This window comes from Erythrolamprus reginae, chromosome Z (genome assembly GCF_031021105.1).
Source record: "Erythrolamprus reginae isolate rEryReg1 chromosome Z, rEryReg1.hap1, whole genome shotgun sequence".
NCBI classification, from domain to species: Eukaryota; Metazoa; Chordata; class Lepidosauria; order Squamata; family Dipsadidae; genus Erythrolamprus; species Erythrolamprus reginae.
The window spans coordinates 96,428,490-96,447,642 of record NC_091963.1 but is presented as its reverse complement, the minus strand read 5'-3'; the positions used below and the strand labels follow the sequence as shown (position 1 = coordinate 96,447,642).

The 19,153-nt window shown below is 39.2% G+C and overlaps 2 protein-coding genes across 2 annotated transcripts in view; both read right to left on the bottom strand.

Moving 5' to 3' along the window:
- The window catches only part of DCAF7 (DDB1 and CUL4 associated factor 7), a 35,253-nt gene extending 23,134 nt beyond the window's left edge, over window positions 1-12,119 (bottom strand). Inside the window, exons 1-2 of the mRNA XM_070729167.1 lie at window positions 11,742-12,119; window positions 7,978-8,136 (exon numbers count right to left, since the gene is read on the bottom strand). Of these exons, the coding sequence (XP_070585268.1) occupies window positions 7,978-8,136; window positions 11,742-11,879 (297 nt within the window). The 5' untranslated portion in view covers window positions 11,880-12,119. The remainder of the gene's footprint in view (window positions 1-7,977; window positions 8,137-11,741) is intronic.
- A 4,149-nt stretch (window positions 12,120-16,268) lies between these two features.
- Window positions 16,269-19,153, bottom strand: part of KCNH6 (potassium voltage-gated channel subfamily H member 6) — a 126,280-nt gene continuing 123,395 nt past the window's right edge. The window contains exon 15 of the mRNA XM_070729166.1: window positions 16,269-18,486. Coding sequence (XP_070585267.1) covers window positions 18,202-18,486 — 285 coding nt within the window. The 3' untranslated portion in view covers window positions 16,269-18,201. The remainder of the gene's footprint in view (window positions 18,487-19,153) is intronic.

Genomic DNA, 19,153 nt, shown 5'->3' with positions numbered 1-19,153 from the left:
AATTGACTTACGACTGTTTCTCAGTTACGATTTTTGCCATATCCTTTTGATCACTATGTGATCAAAATTCAGATGTTTGGCAACTGGTTCATATTCATGATCAATGCTGTATTTCAATGACCTTCATTTGTGATCTTGACAAGCAAATTCAATGGGGAAGAGAAGTTCACTTAACAACTGGTTACTAACTTATCAATTGCAATGATTCATTTAATAACTGAGGAAAGAAAAGTCATAAAATCGGCAAAACGTACTTATCAAATATCTCACTTAACAACAGAAATTTTGGGCTGAATTGTGGCCATGAGTTGAGGATTATCTGTATACCCTCCATTTTGCTATTTTGAGTGATTCTAGGTGGTTTACAATATAATAAAAAAGAGAGATGTAAAAAGCCATAATAAATATAAAAACTGATTAAAATAACAAAAGATTAATAGAATACAATACTGTGAGTTTACAGTGGAGCAGTGGTGGTGCCATCTTGGTCACTGCAACAACTGTAGAAGATGACCAGGTCAAGTCTGAGGACTGGGTCAAACAGGTAATCAGTTTATAGCTTTGAACTCTATTGGCTACTGGTTTCTTGCGCCTGATATCAACCAACTGTAGCCTATAGCTTCTCCATCAGGGCCCTGACCAGCAAATCCAGGTTTTAAAGCTCCACAAAAGGCCAGAAGGGGATAAATCTAATGTGCTGGGAGAAAATGTTCCGAAAGGCAGAGGACATAACAGAGAGGGCTCTTCTCCTAGACCTAGACCCAAACCAAAATTCCTTGACTAATGGGGAATGCAGTAGGTCATTTCTGCTAGAGTGAGACAGCTAACCCTTTTGGGGCAAAATAGCTCCTTGGATATCCTGGACCCATGCCATAATTGACCAACAATATATTCAGGTTACTATAGAGATAGTTATTATGATAAATATGAGTCCCAGTGACTGGTCAGGTCCCACAGCATTGGCTTTCTCCAGTTCCCGTCAACTAAACAATGCCGCCTTGCGGGGCCTAGGGGCAGAGTCTTCTCTGTGGGGCCTCTGGAAGCAACTCTCCCCAGAGATTCGTACTGCCCTCATTCTCCTTCCCTTCTCAAGAGTTTGAAGACCCACTTGTGCCGACTGGTCTGGGGACATTAGACATCAGGCCCTGCTGATGAATGGAACATACGTTTGTTAGAATAAGAGTGACTGATTTTTTAATGAATTGGGCTTTTAGATTAGTTTAGTTTTAAAAATTGGATTTAGGATATTTTGTATTGTTCTTTATATACTGTAAGCCACCCTGAGTCCTTGGACAGGGGCGGCATATAAATCCAATAAATAAATACAAGGAATATCATCTCAAAAATATAGATATTATTTCTGCTACCCATTCATGAGATATGGATAAATATTAGACTTCCATGAATACCTTATTTTTTAAACAGACCATCAAGATCTACCAACTAGAAGCAAATAAATAATATTTTCAGTAGCATAAGTTAGCACAATGCTTTCACACAAAAGCCAAAGCAGAGATGAGAGAATAGCAAATGCTATGTGAGATACTTTGATAATGTTCAGAGATGCAGTTTCATATGTAATGGATATGAGATGCTATTTGCTAAGTTGGGCTCTAGAGAGTAATTGGAAATACAGTACTGCTACTGTAGCATATCTTTGTTGTGTAACAACCTATCTATCTAAGTTCCTTGACTTCATAGTCTGACTGATCATGAACTTCCCAAGGCTTATGGTCTTAGGGGGACTTCAAACTGCTTTCTCTTGAGGGTAATGTACATATGGTTTGAAATTTCATGGCCAATAGAAAAATCTTGGATCTGATGCAATTTGTCAAGGGTTAACACACAGCTGTGATCATAGACAAAATCTAATTTTTTTCTCAAAGCAGTAGGTTGCTAGATTTCTCTCACTAGAATTGAAGATAGTAAGATCCTTTTCTGATTGCCCTGGTGTTGCTCTCTGTTGTAGAGGCTGAACCTATTTGAACATCATCACTGATTGTTCTTATTCCACAGGGAGCATGGAAAGTATTCCTGCAGGTTTGGTGCATAGCTTGACTGTGGCTTCAGTCACTGCCTAGAAGAAGGTGGTTGTGAGCTAGGATCAGATCATGCCTATGAGGCTTTTCTTCTGCTGTGAATCCCAGGACTCCCTTTACTCCATAGAAGAGTGGAAGGAGATGAAAATATGAGAAGAGACCCTGAAAGTAGTGTTGGAGGACAATAAGGAAAAAACTCTATGAAGAATGAATTACAACCATTATTAAGATCTATGTCTTGGAAGTAAAACTGGTAAAATTCTCTGTGGATAGCTGTCCTGTTTAGAAAGGCCCAGTCCTTCCTGGACAACTGGATATTCTTTTTCAAAGCTGCTGTAAGGAATATTCTATGCATCTTGAGCAAAAGGTATTTGGATTGACTCCAAAGTAGACTCTGGCGTTGAGGCAAATCCCATGAAAATAATCAAGATTTAATATAGCTCTGTTATTTGGGATGAGTTTGATTCTGTTAGCTCTTATGAAACGGGGAGGAGTTTTGGAATTGCAAAGTTGCCACCTGTACATTAGAGCCATGTATGCGTTGTACTGCTAAGACTTTCTGGGAAATCATGTGCAACTAGTCCTAGTGCTGATGAATCTATCACTGAGGGGAATCAATGCCCTGACAATGTTGAAAGAGGTGTTGGTTTGTCACACCAAAAAGCCTTCATTGGAACCAACCAAATTGAATGAATTCTTCCTGTGCCTAAATTGCACTTTTCAAAGAAAAAGGGGAGAAGTTGATCACACTATAGCTTCAGAGCATCCTGAAAGAAGCAGATCATTTGTACCCTTTCAGCTTGGTATAAAATGAACAGCACTGATGGTGCTTGTGGATTATCTTTGGCAGGACCAGGAAAGATTAGTGTGCCCATTCTGGTTTTCCTTGAAATCTCTCAGCAACCTTCAATATCTGGATGTGTTCCCAGGCAAGGGAGTCAGGAAGTTAGCTGGAGACCATACAGCGTTTTTAGTTTATTAGATCTGTTTTCCCCCCAGGGGTTCTTTCAGGTTTTATATTTTAGTTAGTTTTGACTGTTATTTGTAATAAATAATAAGCTAACAATAACTCTGTTATTAGTTATTCAGAGTTATTTGTTAAGATATCTCATGTTAACAATTTTTAAGGGTAAAGCAATAAATAAATAAATATTTTTTTAAAAGAAATTAAGTGGATTCAAATACCTATCAACAGTTGCATAAATAGAATAATTAGTGCATATAATCATGTTATAAATTATAACAGTAATTCATATATAACAATATCAAAGAAATCAATTTTTCCAGTATAAATTAAATTAAGTACAGATTCAAATGTTTATTTGTAAACCATTTAAACCTCTACTTTATTCTATGATTGTTGTTGAATCCAATGAATTTAATAAAACTAGGATTTATTACTGCACTAAAATCAAAGCCACTTTGACTGTGTTCCTCCCTAACCAGAGCTGGACAACCCCCTATTTCTACTGCTTCATTTGCTTAGTCCATAATCAAGATGTGCAGCTGCACATCATTTGCATATCCATATTAGACTCTGTAATGACAGATGAGTTCCCACAATTGATTTCAGAATGACCTGAGCACTCCACAAGGTCTATATTGTCCCACAATCATTTAGTTGAGAGGGGCTTCTTGAGCAGGAGGCATATTATATCCTGTTATGGTAATGGAGCATTCCTTCAATCAAAGAAGCATTAATACTTCAAATTTAGGATTCTGCCATTTTATAAGAGGCATCATGAGGGGCAGTGAGCCAAATGAAAGGTGCAGAGCTGACACTATAGAGACCCATTGTCATTTCCTTAGTATTCAGAGATAAAAATTAATGTCAGAACAATTTATAGGACAAAGTTGCAATTACCTCTATTAGCACCATCCAATTAGAATCTAATTCTATTAAAATCTGAGTGGTTATATCTGCCATATTACCCCTTTAAATATTCTTGATGACCATCTTTCCTTAAAAGGGAACATGTCAATTTAAAAAGAGTTGCTTGAGCATTCAGCAGATGCAATAGGAATGATAATATTAGGGTTTTTTTATTGCTTGATTTGCTACTGTGCTGGCTTGACATGAGCTCTAATTAAAGACTATCTAGATTCAAAATAGATCTTCCAGCAATGCTCTAGGCCAGGGGTCTCCAACCGCCGGTCCGCGGATCGGCACCGGGCCGCTGGGGGTTTTCAGCCGGTCCGCGGCGCCAGGGCCCCCTCGGCCTTTCCGCGCTGCCCACCGCCCGCCCGATTTGCCCCCTCTGCTCCTCTGCCACCTCCTGCCTTTCACCGCAGCTCCTCCCGCACCCGGAACGCACGCCCTGCCCGCCTCACATTTGCCGAGAGGACTTTCGCCCCGGGCTCTCAGCAAGGGGGCTGCATGAGAGGCGGGGCCGGCGGAAGGTGATATTCAATGTCGGGGGCGCACGGGCGGTCTTGCGCGCGCTCCCTATCTCCCTGCTAGCCCACTCGGAATACTGTATTCAAAATAAGAAAAGCCTTCGCCGGCAAAGGCTTTTCTTATTTTGAATACGTATTCCGAGTGGGCTAGCAGGGAGATAGGGAGCGCGCGCAAGACCGCCCGTGCGCCCCCGACATTGAATATCACCTTCCGCCGGCCCCGCCTCTCATGCAAACCCCCTTGCTGAGAGCCCGGGGCGAAAGTCCTCTCGGCAAATGTGAGGCGGGCAGGGCGTGCGCGCGTCACCGCTGAGAAGAACGGAGAGAGAACGAGAGTGAGTGAAAGCAACAGACAGCAAGATAGAGAGAAAGTGAGAAAGAGAGAGTGAGAGAAAGGGGGGGAGAGAAAGAGATAGCAAGAGAGAGAACAAGAGAGAGAAAGAGCGTGAGAAACAAAACAAGAGAGAAAGAGAGAGAGAGAGAAAGCAAAAGAGACAGAAAGAAAACAAGAGAGAGAAAGTGAGAAGAAGAGAGAGAAAGAGGGGGAGAGAGAGAGAAAGAGAGAGGGGGGAGAGAGAGAAAGAGAGGGAGAAAGAGAGGGAAAGGGGGGAGAGATAGCAAGAGAGGGAGAGAGAAAGAGAGAGGGAAAGGGGGAGAGAGGGGGGAGAGAAAGAGGAGATAAAGGAAGAGGAGAGAGAGAAAGGAAGAGAAAGAAAGAAAGAGGGATAGAAAGAGAGAGAGAGTGAGAGATGCTCAGTGAGCCTTTCTTTGAAGTTGCCTTTCTTTCTTTCTTTCTTTCTTTCTTGCTCTTTTTCTTTCTCTCTTTTACCTTTCCTTCCTCTATTTCTTTTCTTTCTCCTTCCTACCTTCTTCCCTCCCTCCCTCCCTCCAGTCCTTCCTCTCTTACTCTCCCCTTTCATAAGTTTCCTTGCTTCCTTCCTCTGTTCCTGTCCCTTCCCTCTTTCCTTCTTTCTTCCTTCCTTCCTTCCTTTCCTCCCTTCCTTTCCTCCCTCCATTTCTTGCTTTCCTTTTCCTTCCTCCCTTCTTTCCTCCCTCATTCCCTTCTTTCACTCCTTCCTCTCTTACTCTCCCCTTTCACACCTTTCTTTGCTTCTTTGCACCCTTCTTCTGTTCCTGTACCTTCCCTCTTTCCTTCCTTCCTTCCCACCCTCCGTCCATTCATTCACCCATTCCTCTCTTGATCGCCCCTTTTACGGCGCCGCTGACAGCTAGCTCCCCCCCCCCCCCACCGGGCCATGGAAAACTGGTCTAGTTGAAAGCCGGTCCCTGGTGCAAAAAAGGTTGGGGACCTCTGCTCTAGGCATCTCTACTGCTGCTCCATATCATTGAGCTTCTCATAAACCAAGGAGCCACAGTGGATTTAGGACGAGACATCTCTAGTGCAACCTGTTCAAGCACTCTAATTATCTCTTTATTCCATTAGGCAACCACAATCTCAACTGAGCTGCTCAATAGATCTTTGAGCTCTCTAAAAATACTGTACAGTGGAACCTCGACATACGAGCAGCTCTACTTACGAGCTACTCGAGATAAGAGCTGGGAGGGGAGCGACATTTTTGTTCGCCTCCCGAGCTCACATTCGGGATACGAGCACCAAGGAGCTGTCTCCTGAAGCCGAAAGCTAACTTCCGCGTTCGGCTTCAGGAGACAGCTCCTTGGCGCTTGTATCCCGCGTGTTTTAAAAGGTTGCAGCCGGCCTGGGGGGCTGGGGGGGTGCTGGCAAGCCCCCCAGGCCGGCTGCAACCTTTTAAAACACGCGCGCCGCTTCGCAGCTGTCTCCTGAAGCCGGAACGCTAACTTCCGCATTCGGCTTCAGGAGACAGCTGCAAAGCGGCGCGCGTGTTTTAAAACGTGGCAGCCGGCCTGGGGGGCTCGGGGGCTTCCCCCCAAGCCCCCCAGGCCGGCTGCCACGTTTTAAAACACGCGCGCCGCTTTGCAGCTGTCTTCTGAAGCCGAACTCGGAAGTTAGCGTTCCAGCTTCAGAAGACAGCTGCAAAGCGGCGCGTGTGTTTTAAAACGTCACAGCCGGCCTGGGGGGCTCGGGGGGAAGCCCCCGAGCCCCCCAGGCCGGCTGCCACATTTTAAAACACGCGCGGCGCTTTGCAGCTGTCTTCTGAAGCCGAACGCGGAAGTTAGCGTTCCGGCTTCAGAAGACAGCTGCAAAGCGGCGCGCGTTTTAAAACGTCACAGCCGGCCTGGGGGGCTCGGGGGGAAGCCCCCGAGCCCCCCAGGCCGGCTGCCACGTTTTAAAACACGCGCGCCGCTTCGCAGCTGTCTCTGAACGCTAACTTCCGCGTTCGGCGGCAGCGGTTTTTTTTTTTGTTGCACGGATTAATTGACTTTACATTGTTTCCTATGGGAAACAATGTTTCGTCATACGAGCGTTCTGACTTACGAGCCTCCTTCCGGAACCAATTAGTCTCGTAAGTCGGGGTTCTACTGTATATTGGATCCATTTGGTGCCCAAAGTAGGCCAATCTAACAACTTCTTCTTCATTAAGGGTGGGTTAGTTGCAGCATGAAGTTCTATAGTTAGCATGATGATCTATCCACAACAAGAAGCTAGGCTTTATTCTGCCCCGTTTAAGTTTATGCTCGATTTGCTCCAAGATAAAAACCAGATCTACCATATGATCCTTTATAGGTGTTGGAGCTTTAATACACTGGGCCAGATGAATTGTCATGGCAGCCAAGAACTCTTGAGCTGTTCTAGACCCTTCAGCCAGGACAGGCAAGTTGAAGCTCCCTAATATCAGTTTGGCAGCCATGATGGGAATCCTGCTTTGCAACAGAGGGAATGATACCAACAGCTAACCCCTTCAAGTTTAATAACAATTGGTTTATCTAGAGTTTCAGGGATGACAATAGCTACCACCCACCATCATCCTGGGACAAACTGAAAACCTGGAGATGGGGGAGGAGATTTTTGAGAGATGAACTTCCCCTTTCTCCATGTCACCCATATTTTGGTAATGCAAACTAGGCCTACCCTCGCATCCACAATTGTGGATGAAGATATTTATGATACAGGCCTGGTATTCAATGTTACAGCAGGAGTTGAATCCCCAGCGTTCCAAACATTTCTGCACTATTTCCAAATAAGAATCCACATATCATTATATTAGGGAAGACAGATTTTCAGGTTCTTTGTAATATATTTCTGATGAATTGCTGAAGAATTCATTCTCTTTACTGATAACTGAAGAGCTTACAGATGAAATTATTTCTTGAATTGCATCAGTCTGTTGAATACAGTGCTATATTTGAAATACTGCTATGGTCTTACTAATCTTCGGAGAGGGGCGGCATACAAATCTAATAAATTATTATTATTATTATTAATATCCCAATATACTGAGAACGCTGAGAAATCTATGAAAACTGCAAGTTACATGCTTCCAAAACCAAACCTTTTATGCTTGGATATACCAAATATAATATTTGCTTGTAATTCATTAAGATCTGTTACTTTTCTATTAATTAAAGCATAAAATAATTATTTTCTAAATGGTCTACTTACTCTCCACACACGCAGATAATCACCACTGGTTGCCAAAAGGTCTGGATAAACTCCTTTGGTATCTGGTATCCACATGAGCTTGGTAGTAGGATAGGGGTGATCAAAAGTATTTCTGCAAATGAATTCAGAGCTTTCTTCATCCAACCCAACAAGCTGAACCTATGAGAAAAAAAAGTATGTTTTTTTAAAGTTTATTGAATTTTAAATAGAGGGAATGGAAGAAGGGGGAATGGTCAAGGGGAGGATATACATAATACACTTCTATACATAAACTTCTATACATACACATAGACATAAGCTTATAAACATGTGTTAACGTATCTTCGATTCGTATACTTGTATCAGGTCAAATCTAGATTAAAATATTAAAGTATTTACATAAAGAGAGAGAACGGATAAGGAAACAATAGAATAGAAAAGGAGAGCTAATAGGTATACAAAAGGATAGAGGGGGAAGGGGGGGTTTGAGAGGTGGCAGCCGATTTAGAGTTTACGACTTCATTTAGATTGTGTGGAAGGTGTATATGATAAGAAAGGAAAGATGATTCTGTGAATATTTGAAAAAATAGGTAATTACTAATAAGATATTGATATTGATAAGATTAAATTCAGATAACCTATGTGTATCGTATAACCAATGTCTATTTAATAATTCGGGGTGTATGTGAACAATATTGAATCTTCTTGCTGTACTATTGTCTGTTATCAAATGGAAAGGTAGAAGGACATAGTTACTGTATTTTCTTTTTTTTTCTGTTTGATGATAATTATCTTATATTTTTTATTAAATAACCATTGGTATCACTTCTCCCAAAAAAAGTATGTTTGTGTCTGTCTGTTTGTGCATGCACACGCGTGCGCGCATCCCTCTCACTCACTCACTCCTTTTCCAGTACATCTTTCACCTACAGGTTCGGAAGTTCCAAAATGTATTCAGGATAAAGATTAACATAGCTAAGGAAAAATAATTACAAGTGAAACTTATCAAGTAAAACTAAATACAGTAATACCTCGTCTTACGAACTTAATTGGTTCTGGAAGTAGGTTCGTAAGGCGAAAAGTTCGTAAGACGAAACATTGTTTCCCATAGGAAACAATGTAAAAGTGATTAATGCATGCAAAAAGAAAAAACAATCGCAAAATGGCACTCTGCTGGGCACCGCCGCCCGGCCGTCACCTTTTAAAACAGCTGGGGGGGCTTCTCCGTGTTCTCCTGAACGCTGAACCTGGAAGTTCGGCTTTGGGAGGCCACCGAGAAGCGCCCAGCTGTTTTAGAAGGTTACAGCTGGGCGCTGCCACTCGGTGGAGCGCCGTTTTGGTGATCGGCGGCGGCGTTTTCGGCCGATCTGGAGGCTGGAAAGGAGATGGGGAATCCCAATAGGGAATTCCATGGGCGAAGCTTTGACGTCACGAAGACATCTGTCCAGTTTTGGCCGCCAGAGTGTTCCCGTAGGCCTTCCAGGCCCAAAACATGGCCTCCAGAATGCTGAAGAAGGCCATCCTTGACTCAGGTTAAAAAAGGGAGGAAAGGTAAAATATTTTATCTTTCAAGCTTGCAGATTTCTGGAAATAAAGTCCATGTCAATAATTTATAGTTCTAGTCTTCCTATTAAGTCAGTTTCTTGATCTGGTCTTTCTTTCTCATAAGGTGATCAAGTAGATCAAGTATTTAAAAAACCAAAATCACAGAAATGTATGTCTCTCTATTTTTATAAGTGTATAAAACCATTTATGTGGAGATTGTCATGCCATCCCGGGCACAATCATCATGGCTCTGGCCAGACCTCCCCCCCCCCCCCCCAAGATCAAACACAACCCTAATGAAATTGAGTTTGACACCACAAACTCTTGAAGCACTTTAGGAAATAGAGTAAGGGCAGACTAGATGGACCATGAAGTCTTTTTCTGCCGTCAATCTTCTATGTTTCTATCTTTAGTATCTAATTACCAATTTTCCACAAAAAATAATACAATTCTTTTAAACAAAGGACTGGAAAAATGTGATTCCAATTTTTCTAAGAAGACTGAGAGGAAATAAAGGGATTTAGGAATGGTTTCTGGTGGGAAAAAATGAAAGAATTATTAAAGAGAAAATAATACATAGGCTTAGTCTTGTTGAAAAGAAACTAGAGAAGTCTTCTCTTACTAACCTTCCAGCTTCTTTGAAAATGTCAAAAAGAACTCCAGGAATAGTTCTCCAGTCAGGAATTGGCGTAAGAACTGGTACTTTTTATTTGCATTAAAATATCTGATCATTCAAGTTACCATGCTGAATATGTAAATGATTACACATCAAATTGTTAATATCTGCTTTTAAATCTAAAAGTAATTGTGATGTGCTCCAAAAGCAACCTTCCAGTCTGGATGAATGGACTTCAGAATGATGTATGCAGTTTACTAAAAATAAATGTAGGGTGCATGTTGACACATAATGAATTCCAAAAATTAATTCATTTAATTAATTCAGAGAAAGAGAGGGAGGGAGGGAGGGAGGGAGAGAGAGAGTGAGAGAGTGAGAGAGAGAGAGTAGTCACTGAATAAAAAGAGTATCTTGGAGTCCTGTTGGATGGCTCAATGAAGATACCAACCAAGTTTGCAGCTGCTATAAAAATATTAAATTCCAAATTGGAGTTATTAGAACCAAACATAGAATTGTCAGTATAATATTCCCTTTATATAAACCTATGACAAGACTAACCTAAGCTACTGCTTTGGACGCATTTTGAAAATGATATTATGGAATTAGAAAAGATGCAAAATAGGGCTACTACAAAAATTACAGAGGCTGGAATACTTCCTATATAAGGAAGGATTACAGTAAATGGGGCTCCATCTTGGAACAAAGTAAGTCAATATATAATAGGGCATATAACAGAAATATGTATGGTATAAATAACATGGAAATGAACATATTTTTCTTCTTCCATGTGCAATTATTGAAATTAAATGCAGAGTGATTATGGGCCAATAAAAAGAAGTTCTGTTGTTGTTACATAGACCCAAGAATTCACTGCCACACTTGTGGCAATGGCAATCAATTTGGAAGGCAGGTTGGGAGCTTCATGAAGAATGATGACTGTTTTAATATTTCCTGAAATAGAATCCACGAGTTAAATAACCTGGTAAATTTAAATTACCATTAAATGTTCCTTGTAGGAAAACTGCAAGGGAAGGAGTTATAGACCTCTAGTTCAGGTATGTGAGTTTCCCAAATGAATCAATTTGGTCAATATTGGAATAAAATTCAGCAGGGCTCGTAAGGCTAAACTAAAGCTTAAACTAAAATACTGAAGGAACATGCGGCAGGCTTATCTCAAGCAAGGGTACTTATCAAGGGGTAAACGTAATAACACAATTTCTAAAGCCATCAAGATTGAAAATGAATACTATACAGTATTCCTTTCTCACTTGCTAGAGAGGCAGAAAGTGCGCAGATGCAGGGTTTTTTTCCTCCTCTTTTCATCACACAACAAAATATCCCAACGGCCCCTGCCCCATCGCGCAGCAAACAGCTTTGACCACCAACTGGAAGGGGCAGCAGAGATGCTCCGAGGGCCAAAACCTAACCAAACTTGACCGAAGCAGCTCCGCCTGTCGCGCACTCCCCTCCCCTCCCACCCTTTTCGACGCTCGCTGCCTTTAACTGGGCCGCGGACGGCGGCGAGGGCCGGCTGGGGATGCGCTGCAGTGCGGAACTCGACCCCTTAGCCCGGCCTCTCCGGGGGCTTCTTCTCGCCCGCTGACCCCTGCCATGGTTGGCTCACCTTGTTATTGTACTCTTCTACGAAACTGCCCAGGGCAAGTCGAAAGCGCTTGTCGGGCCTTACGCTCCAATTCATGGCGTAGACGGTCCATGGCGCCTCGTATTTGTAGATCTCCTTGCGCTTCCCGTGCAACGACATAGCGGGCGGGAAGACTTTACCTTCGTCAGCCTCTCACGGCCTCCTCCCGAGGTATCGCTCCCGACAGCCTTTCTTCACCTCACACAACGACGACGGCTAACCCTACTCCTCCATTCACCCTATTCAAACTCTGGTTTCTCATTGGTCCCGGGCCACGCCATTCCTCAACTCCAAGGCTTCTCATTGGCTTTGCGAAACGTCCACCTCGCTCAACTCCCGAAAAGGATTTACATATTGGCTATCATGGAATTAACCATTAGCGGAGAAAGTTGTCGTTCTTGGATAAAGCCCACCTCTTTCGTTACATTTCAGCGTATCAAGTCTGATTTAGTTAGTCGCTCTCATTTAAAAAAAAAAAAAGACGACGTAGAGATAGAAATTTAGAACTGGTTACTCTGAATGTTATTTTGGTTTGTTCCGAGCGTTTGAGACGATGTAGGAAGTTTCATCGAGAGGGGGAAAGGTCTGCCTCATGTGAGAGCCATAGTAATTGGATAGAAAAATGCAGCAATGATAATTATGAAATGGTGTTTTTAATACAAGTGTTAATTTCTTGTGCCGAATACTAGCTATTATCCTTTCTTTGCTTTTATCTGAGTGTGTATCATCCTTTTTTTGTGTGTGGTGGTGGTACAGCATGTCGTCCAACATTTTGGCTTGCTTCAGCTGCATTGAGCGAAGAGGAATTGTCTTGGGTCGTGTGTAAAATATATAATATTGTTAATGTATATACGTAACAAACTTCTTTAATATTTTATATTTTTATTATCTTCTGGGGCCGCATTACTAGCTGTCCAAGGCTGCATGTGGATTGCGGATTGGACACCACTGTTCTAAAAAATAAATGATAATAATGATGAGTTAATTATAAATATATCCCAAAAGTTGTCTTGACTATAATGTATATTTTAAGAAGGCACAATGTAGTAATCACTATTAGTCCTGGTGCACTCAGTTATGCTCATGTTGGTCAAGGTTTTGCCCCCAGGCTTAGTACCCATCACTAGCTAATTTCTTGGCCAAGATCACCTGAAAGACCCTCTGCGTACACTGGTTATTTACTGTTTTATGTGTCCATCACTTGATCTTGTAATTAGATTGGATTTCACACTCAGAGAAAATGGAGCCATAGTTCACACATATAGATAGCTCAAAAATTCTGTTTTTAAGTAAGATACTTAAGTGAGGTTTGCCTCATTTTCTTGCCACAGTTGTTAAGTGAATAATTGAAGTTGTTAAATAGTAACATAGTTGTTAAGCAATCTGCTTTCTCCATTGACTATGCTTGTCAGAAGGTCTCAAAAAGTGATCAGATGATCCTAGGTCACTGCAACTGTTTGAATTTTGATCACGTGACTATGGGGATCTTGCAATGGTCGTAATTGTAAAAAACAGCCATAAGACACTTTTTCCCAGTGATGTTGTAATATTGAATAGTCACTAAGTGAATGGTTTTAAGTCAAGATAATCTGTACATACCCAACATTGTTGCTCCCTTTTAAGATAAATAATGTTAGACAAAGCCCAAACGGTATTTTAATTAGATTTTTTTAAAAAATCCTGCCTTTATTACTTTACAAATAATTCATTGTCATTGGGAGTAATTAAAATAAATTATTGATTGAAATCTACCATTACACCCCTCTTATTTTCAAATATATATACAGTACTGTATATATAAACTGATTCCCCCACTTAATTCGTTTAATTTTATGCTATTTAACATTTACATGTTTTACAGGTAAAATAACCTAGAAATAAGGAGAAATTTCCTGATATTTAGAACAATCAATCAATAGAACTATTTGTCTCCAGAAGTTGTGAATAATGCAACACTGGATGTTTTTAAGAAGAGATTGGACAACCATTTTCTGAAATGATAAAGGGCTTTTTGCCTATGTTATACATTTTAGTACAATTTGTCAGATCAACATTTCTCCATAGATACATAATGCTTTAAACTGAAATGTAGTTTAATTATCAGTTTTAGTTGCCCTATTGTCTTACATATAGAGCATGGTTTGGAAGAAAATGAAATGGAATAATACAGTTATTTGCTGTTTGTTATAACATATAATGTATGCTATTTGGTTATTCCTTTAGGAAAGGGTAAAAATATGAATCAATGATGACCAAAATTTATTAAAACAAAGACAAGAAGAAATATCTTGAACAACATCATTTTAATAATAAGATACACACTTATAGCATAACAGTAGAAGATGTGTGGTAATTTCCTGGCTTTCAAATTTTCCCCTCCAGTTCCTTTCTATCCATTTGGAAAAAAGAAAGAAAAATATGGGGAGAGTTGATAGCTTGGATTTCTTCTGACAGAACAACAGCAACCTTGCCCCAAACTAGAAAGTATAGAACAAAAAAATCCATTAAAATAATAGAAAGGGTGGCTAGAAAATTGCCCATCATTGGATGCAAGTACAACAATAGGTATAGAATGAAAGAGTCATAATCCAACAAATGGACATTCCTCTGTTCCCAGTTGAAAAAGAATAGCATCCTCATGTGCTCAAATGGGAGCCATGAGTAAGAAACTGGTAAAATCTCTGCAATAGGAACTTGTGAGAAAAATTATATACTGCTAAAACATTTGTATCCTCTCTTCTTCTTTTCAAACTCTTAGAAATTTTGTCTTCTATGGAGTGCCAACAGTTCAGTAAATGTTCTGATATGGCCATTTTTTGAATGGGCAGTCCATTTGATAGGCTCTATAATAAATAAATCAATGTTTACACAATTATAAATTTGCCTACATTGAAGAGCTGACACAGGGCCTAAAGTAATTCAGCGGTGTAACATCCATTTTATAATAGCTGCAGTAGCTGCTAGTAGCTTTCTGGGTTTAATTTTAACTTATGAGAGTCTTATTCTGTAGCTCATTACATGGCTTGAATATACCTCAGCTAGGTAGTCAGTGCAAAAGGAGATGTTTCAAGTCCCTTCTTCCATAAACTTTTCGGGGAGTACCTTGGAAGAGCACTTGTCAAAAGCTGCCTTAGTGTAGAAAATAAGGAACATGACCTTGAAAGAGATATGCAGGAGCCACTGCCTAGACAAAAGGAGCTGAACATTTTTAAAGTCCAGAACTGAGAGATAACATTTACGGGTAGAACTCTAGGTAGCAAATTAGCGTAATTATATAATACACTGTACTATGTAATTCTATAACAAGGAAGATAAGGACCAGCATAATCAGATTTACAAAATTCTATTATTGTAGTTACTATCCCAACTCAATGTATTTATTCTCTTAACTACTAATACAAATGGTTTTAGACTTTTGGTGCAGTTGATCTCCTGGTCTGGTATATCTAGTGGAACTGTTACCTTATCTTCTCACACCAGAAGTTGACTCCTATACAGTACTGCTATAATTTAGGCAGTCCATTAAATCAATTCTAAATTGGAAATACTTTAGGGGTTAACAGTTTGCTGCCATGCTAACAGGTATAGCAATGATTTCATTTATTATTTAATACTACATTCTATAAACCTCTGTCTTATGGATGTAAACAATTGAGATACTGCAGATTACAGGTAATATAATAATGCTAAATAATTTCAAGAAATCAAATGACTGAAATTCTCTATTGTGAAGTTTCAATATTTTTTGGAAGAGTTATATTTCCATAGAACATGTAAAGTAGATTATAGAATTGTTTAAGTGTCTGTCTTTCAGCCTGTAGTTTGAAATTCTATTATTAAAAATAGCTACTTTGTTGTCTTTTGTCCCCTAATGTCAAAGTCAACTTTGCTTCTACTTGTTGCAGTAAGGACTTAATTGTTAATCTCCATTTGCAGTATACGGTAATATATTGGAGAGTTTATGTTTCCATTCTTCGTGTAGAATGCATTTGCACAGCAATATTTAATGTTTATTTAATTATTAATAACAAAAAATATCACTCATATTACAATGTCAGAAAGAAAACCTTTCCTTTTTTTGGTAATTTTCTTCTTTCCTTCACCTTTAGCAGAAGTGAACAAGTTACATAATCATTTAAAATCATTATAAGAATTACTTCCTGGAATTCTCTATTGTATTCTATAAGCAGTTGTCACTTTTAACATTCTCAGAACAATCACACATCAACTGTAACCAGGAATTTGGTTTCTTACCCAATACTTTTTTCTTTTGCGAAAGTAGTCAGGGTAATTTTCATCTTGGACGTTCATGGGAATAGATTGTTCATTAATTAAACAACTGCTATCCAATTGTCCAGAGGTAGAGGGTGTAAGAGAAAAGTGTTGTGGCTTCAAACTGTTAGACATATACCATAGATGTTCTGCTTTCATTATCATGCTTCAACTAACTCTTTTTCAATAAGTGCACATCATATTCTGTCTTAAAGAGAGGTAGTCAACAGGCCACAGTAGGTGTCAAAATAATCTTTATTAGCAAAGTAATTAACATCTTGAGGGTGGCAAATGCTTACATTCCACCCCTGCTACTTAAGGTGGGGATTTAATATATTTTTCTGGGGACGTGACCTCACACCATTGCCATATTTAGTGAAGAGGAAGAGGATTTGGGCACAATAATTATTTATGCAGTGATGTCATATAATGCCATCAAAAAGAAAGATGACACATAAAAAGTGTAATCTGATTTGCTTTTCTTCTTAGAGGATATTCTAAAATTGTGCTTATATCAGACAAATTTGTACAAAATGTGTTACTCATACATATATTTTGCATAGTGGTTTAAGCAATATCTGGGGTAGTTTTAATCCAAAATGAACTGTTTTGTCGCAAATGCATAATAGTAATCTTCACATTTCCTAAAACATAACGCAAACCTACATTAATCTTGACTGTTGCAAAAACCTGGGAAAGATACTTCTGGAATTCAACTATTGCTCCTGACTCTTTTCTGAGCCTTGGGAGAGAAATGTTACTTCCACTTTATAGATTACTAGATAGAATGTGGGAAAATATTTCTCTATGAGTCTATGCTCAACAGTGTTCATTATAGGATACTTAATATTTGACACTACTGTACAAAAAATTTACACCATCTGTTAATGTGGTCCTCTACCTTACTTGATCTTTAGTTTAACTAAATTTTACAAGACTCTCCTTCTTAACAAATACATATCAAACTGGAACTACAGACCAGAGTGCACATCTTCATTTATTGAAGGGGAGAGAGTAATAAAATTAAGAAAAGAGACTAAGAAGGGCTGTTAATAAAAACAGAGTCAATCAGTTGTTCAGTTCATAGTTCTACAAAGGACTACACTGAATATTTTAAACTTTCATTGAATGGTCTTCCTTATATATACATACCTACTAGAAAAAGTAGAACTTATAATGTCACTTAATTTTGGGGACAAATAATTATATGCAAAGATTATATCATTCTTCCTAAGGTCACATAATTAATAAACTCCTAAAATATTAATTGTATCTACTAACAAAAGAAATATCCATTCCTGGTACTTTCTAACTCAATGATAATTCTGTGACATCTTAACACTTTCCCCCCCAGGCCACATTTACCGTTACTTCTTTATTATTTTACATAAATGTTCCTCTTTTCATTATTATATCTACAAATACTGATAGATGAAACTTTCAGGATTCATATGATCTGTTGTTAATGCATGTCAAACCTGAGTTGATTTAGACTTGCCCACAACTTCATGGAGTGTCACAGCATACCTAGTGTATGAAGTGGATGATGTGTAAGTGTAGGTTACAGTTGGCTACAAATAGGCCAACACACATATCACCCAAGTACCAATTGTGTTTTGCAGTGATGTGCACCCTACATGTTGATGGTTGATCTTACATATTGTTCTGTGCTTTTCTGTTCGAGCTTTTCTCTTTGGGATATTTGCAATTTTTGGAATTATAATATTTAGAAACAGCTGAGAAATTTATTGACTGTGCCTCATAAAAGGTTGAGAACTGAAGAAATAAAAAAACTTACAGATTTTCTTTTTAAAAGATTGAATAGGAAGAATGTCTTCTGTGGGACAGCTGTCTTGTTTATATATGTTTGAGCAGAAAAGCAGAGAATGATTATTGGCAGGTGTATAAATGCAATAGCTATGCAACCAAGGAAGTCCATCAGCATGTTTATGTCATTGTTCTTGGAATAGGGGGAGAGGAGGGGGTTATGTGCAATTTCTCTGTGTTAGAAATCAATGAAATCAATTCATTTTTAAATCACCCTTTTCTCAGAGAGCAGAACATAGTTACAGTACCCTGGAATTGTCCTCCAAGCGTAAGCAGTAAACCGTATATTAAATGATTTCTCAATTCAACTCCTCTTTGCTTGGCTTTTTGTGCACTTGGATTCCTAAACTATAGGAAGAAGTGGGTCAGAGAGATGTCTCTGAATGTCCAAATGCTCAGCTGTTGCCTCAAGATGTTCAGGGAGAGAATGGAAACGAGATCCTTGGAAAAGTTTCTGGTTACTAGGTATCCTCCAGTGGGGCTCTTGTTTTGACAGGAACTGTGGATAAAGCTCTTGCTGGGAATTGATTGCTACAGTATCATTTAAAGCCAGTGACAGGGGTAAACCACTTGACAACAAATTCCTAGATTTTACTGTTTTTTTTCCAATTTCACAATAATTTGGAATCTAGTGAGGAAAGAAAAATAAAATCATACTTCCGGTAATATATTTTTGTGTGACACAGAATCTCAACAATAACATGAAAACTCAATCTTTAAAAATCCACCAAAACTATAGTCAGAGAAACATGGTAATAAAAGTAAAGAGAGATGAGCTACCCCCTGTCTATGGTCCACATTGGTCTTGCCACCAAAGCAATTTCAGATGGTAAGCTGAAATTTGATGGCAAAATGGTCCAATGTTGATTATGATTTTTCACCTCTACATTTGCATACTATGAATTTGAAGTGAAGATTTGATGAACTAACACCATATTATTTATTGGCATATAACCAAAAACACGTGCATATACCTTAATGCAATTTAAAGAAAACTCAAGCTGAAAAATGATGAGCTTGTGGTGGAGGGATTTAATGAGACCATTTTAAAAATTAAACAATTCAGAAATCTTGCACTTGTGAGGTTATTATTATTGGCAAACTGTAAAAGCCTGAGCTGGTTTCAAGAGACTTTAAAGTTAAATGTATTTTAAAAACTGCAATAGAAACGTTCTCTTTAATTTTGCTACAGAGAAGGTTGCAATACTGGGCACATCTCCCTGAAAATTGGCCATATTATGCATATACTTAGTAGGGTTCCCTGCATTGAACAAACAAAATACAACAAAGGGAAA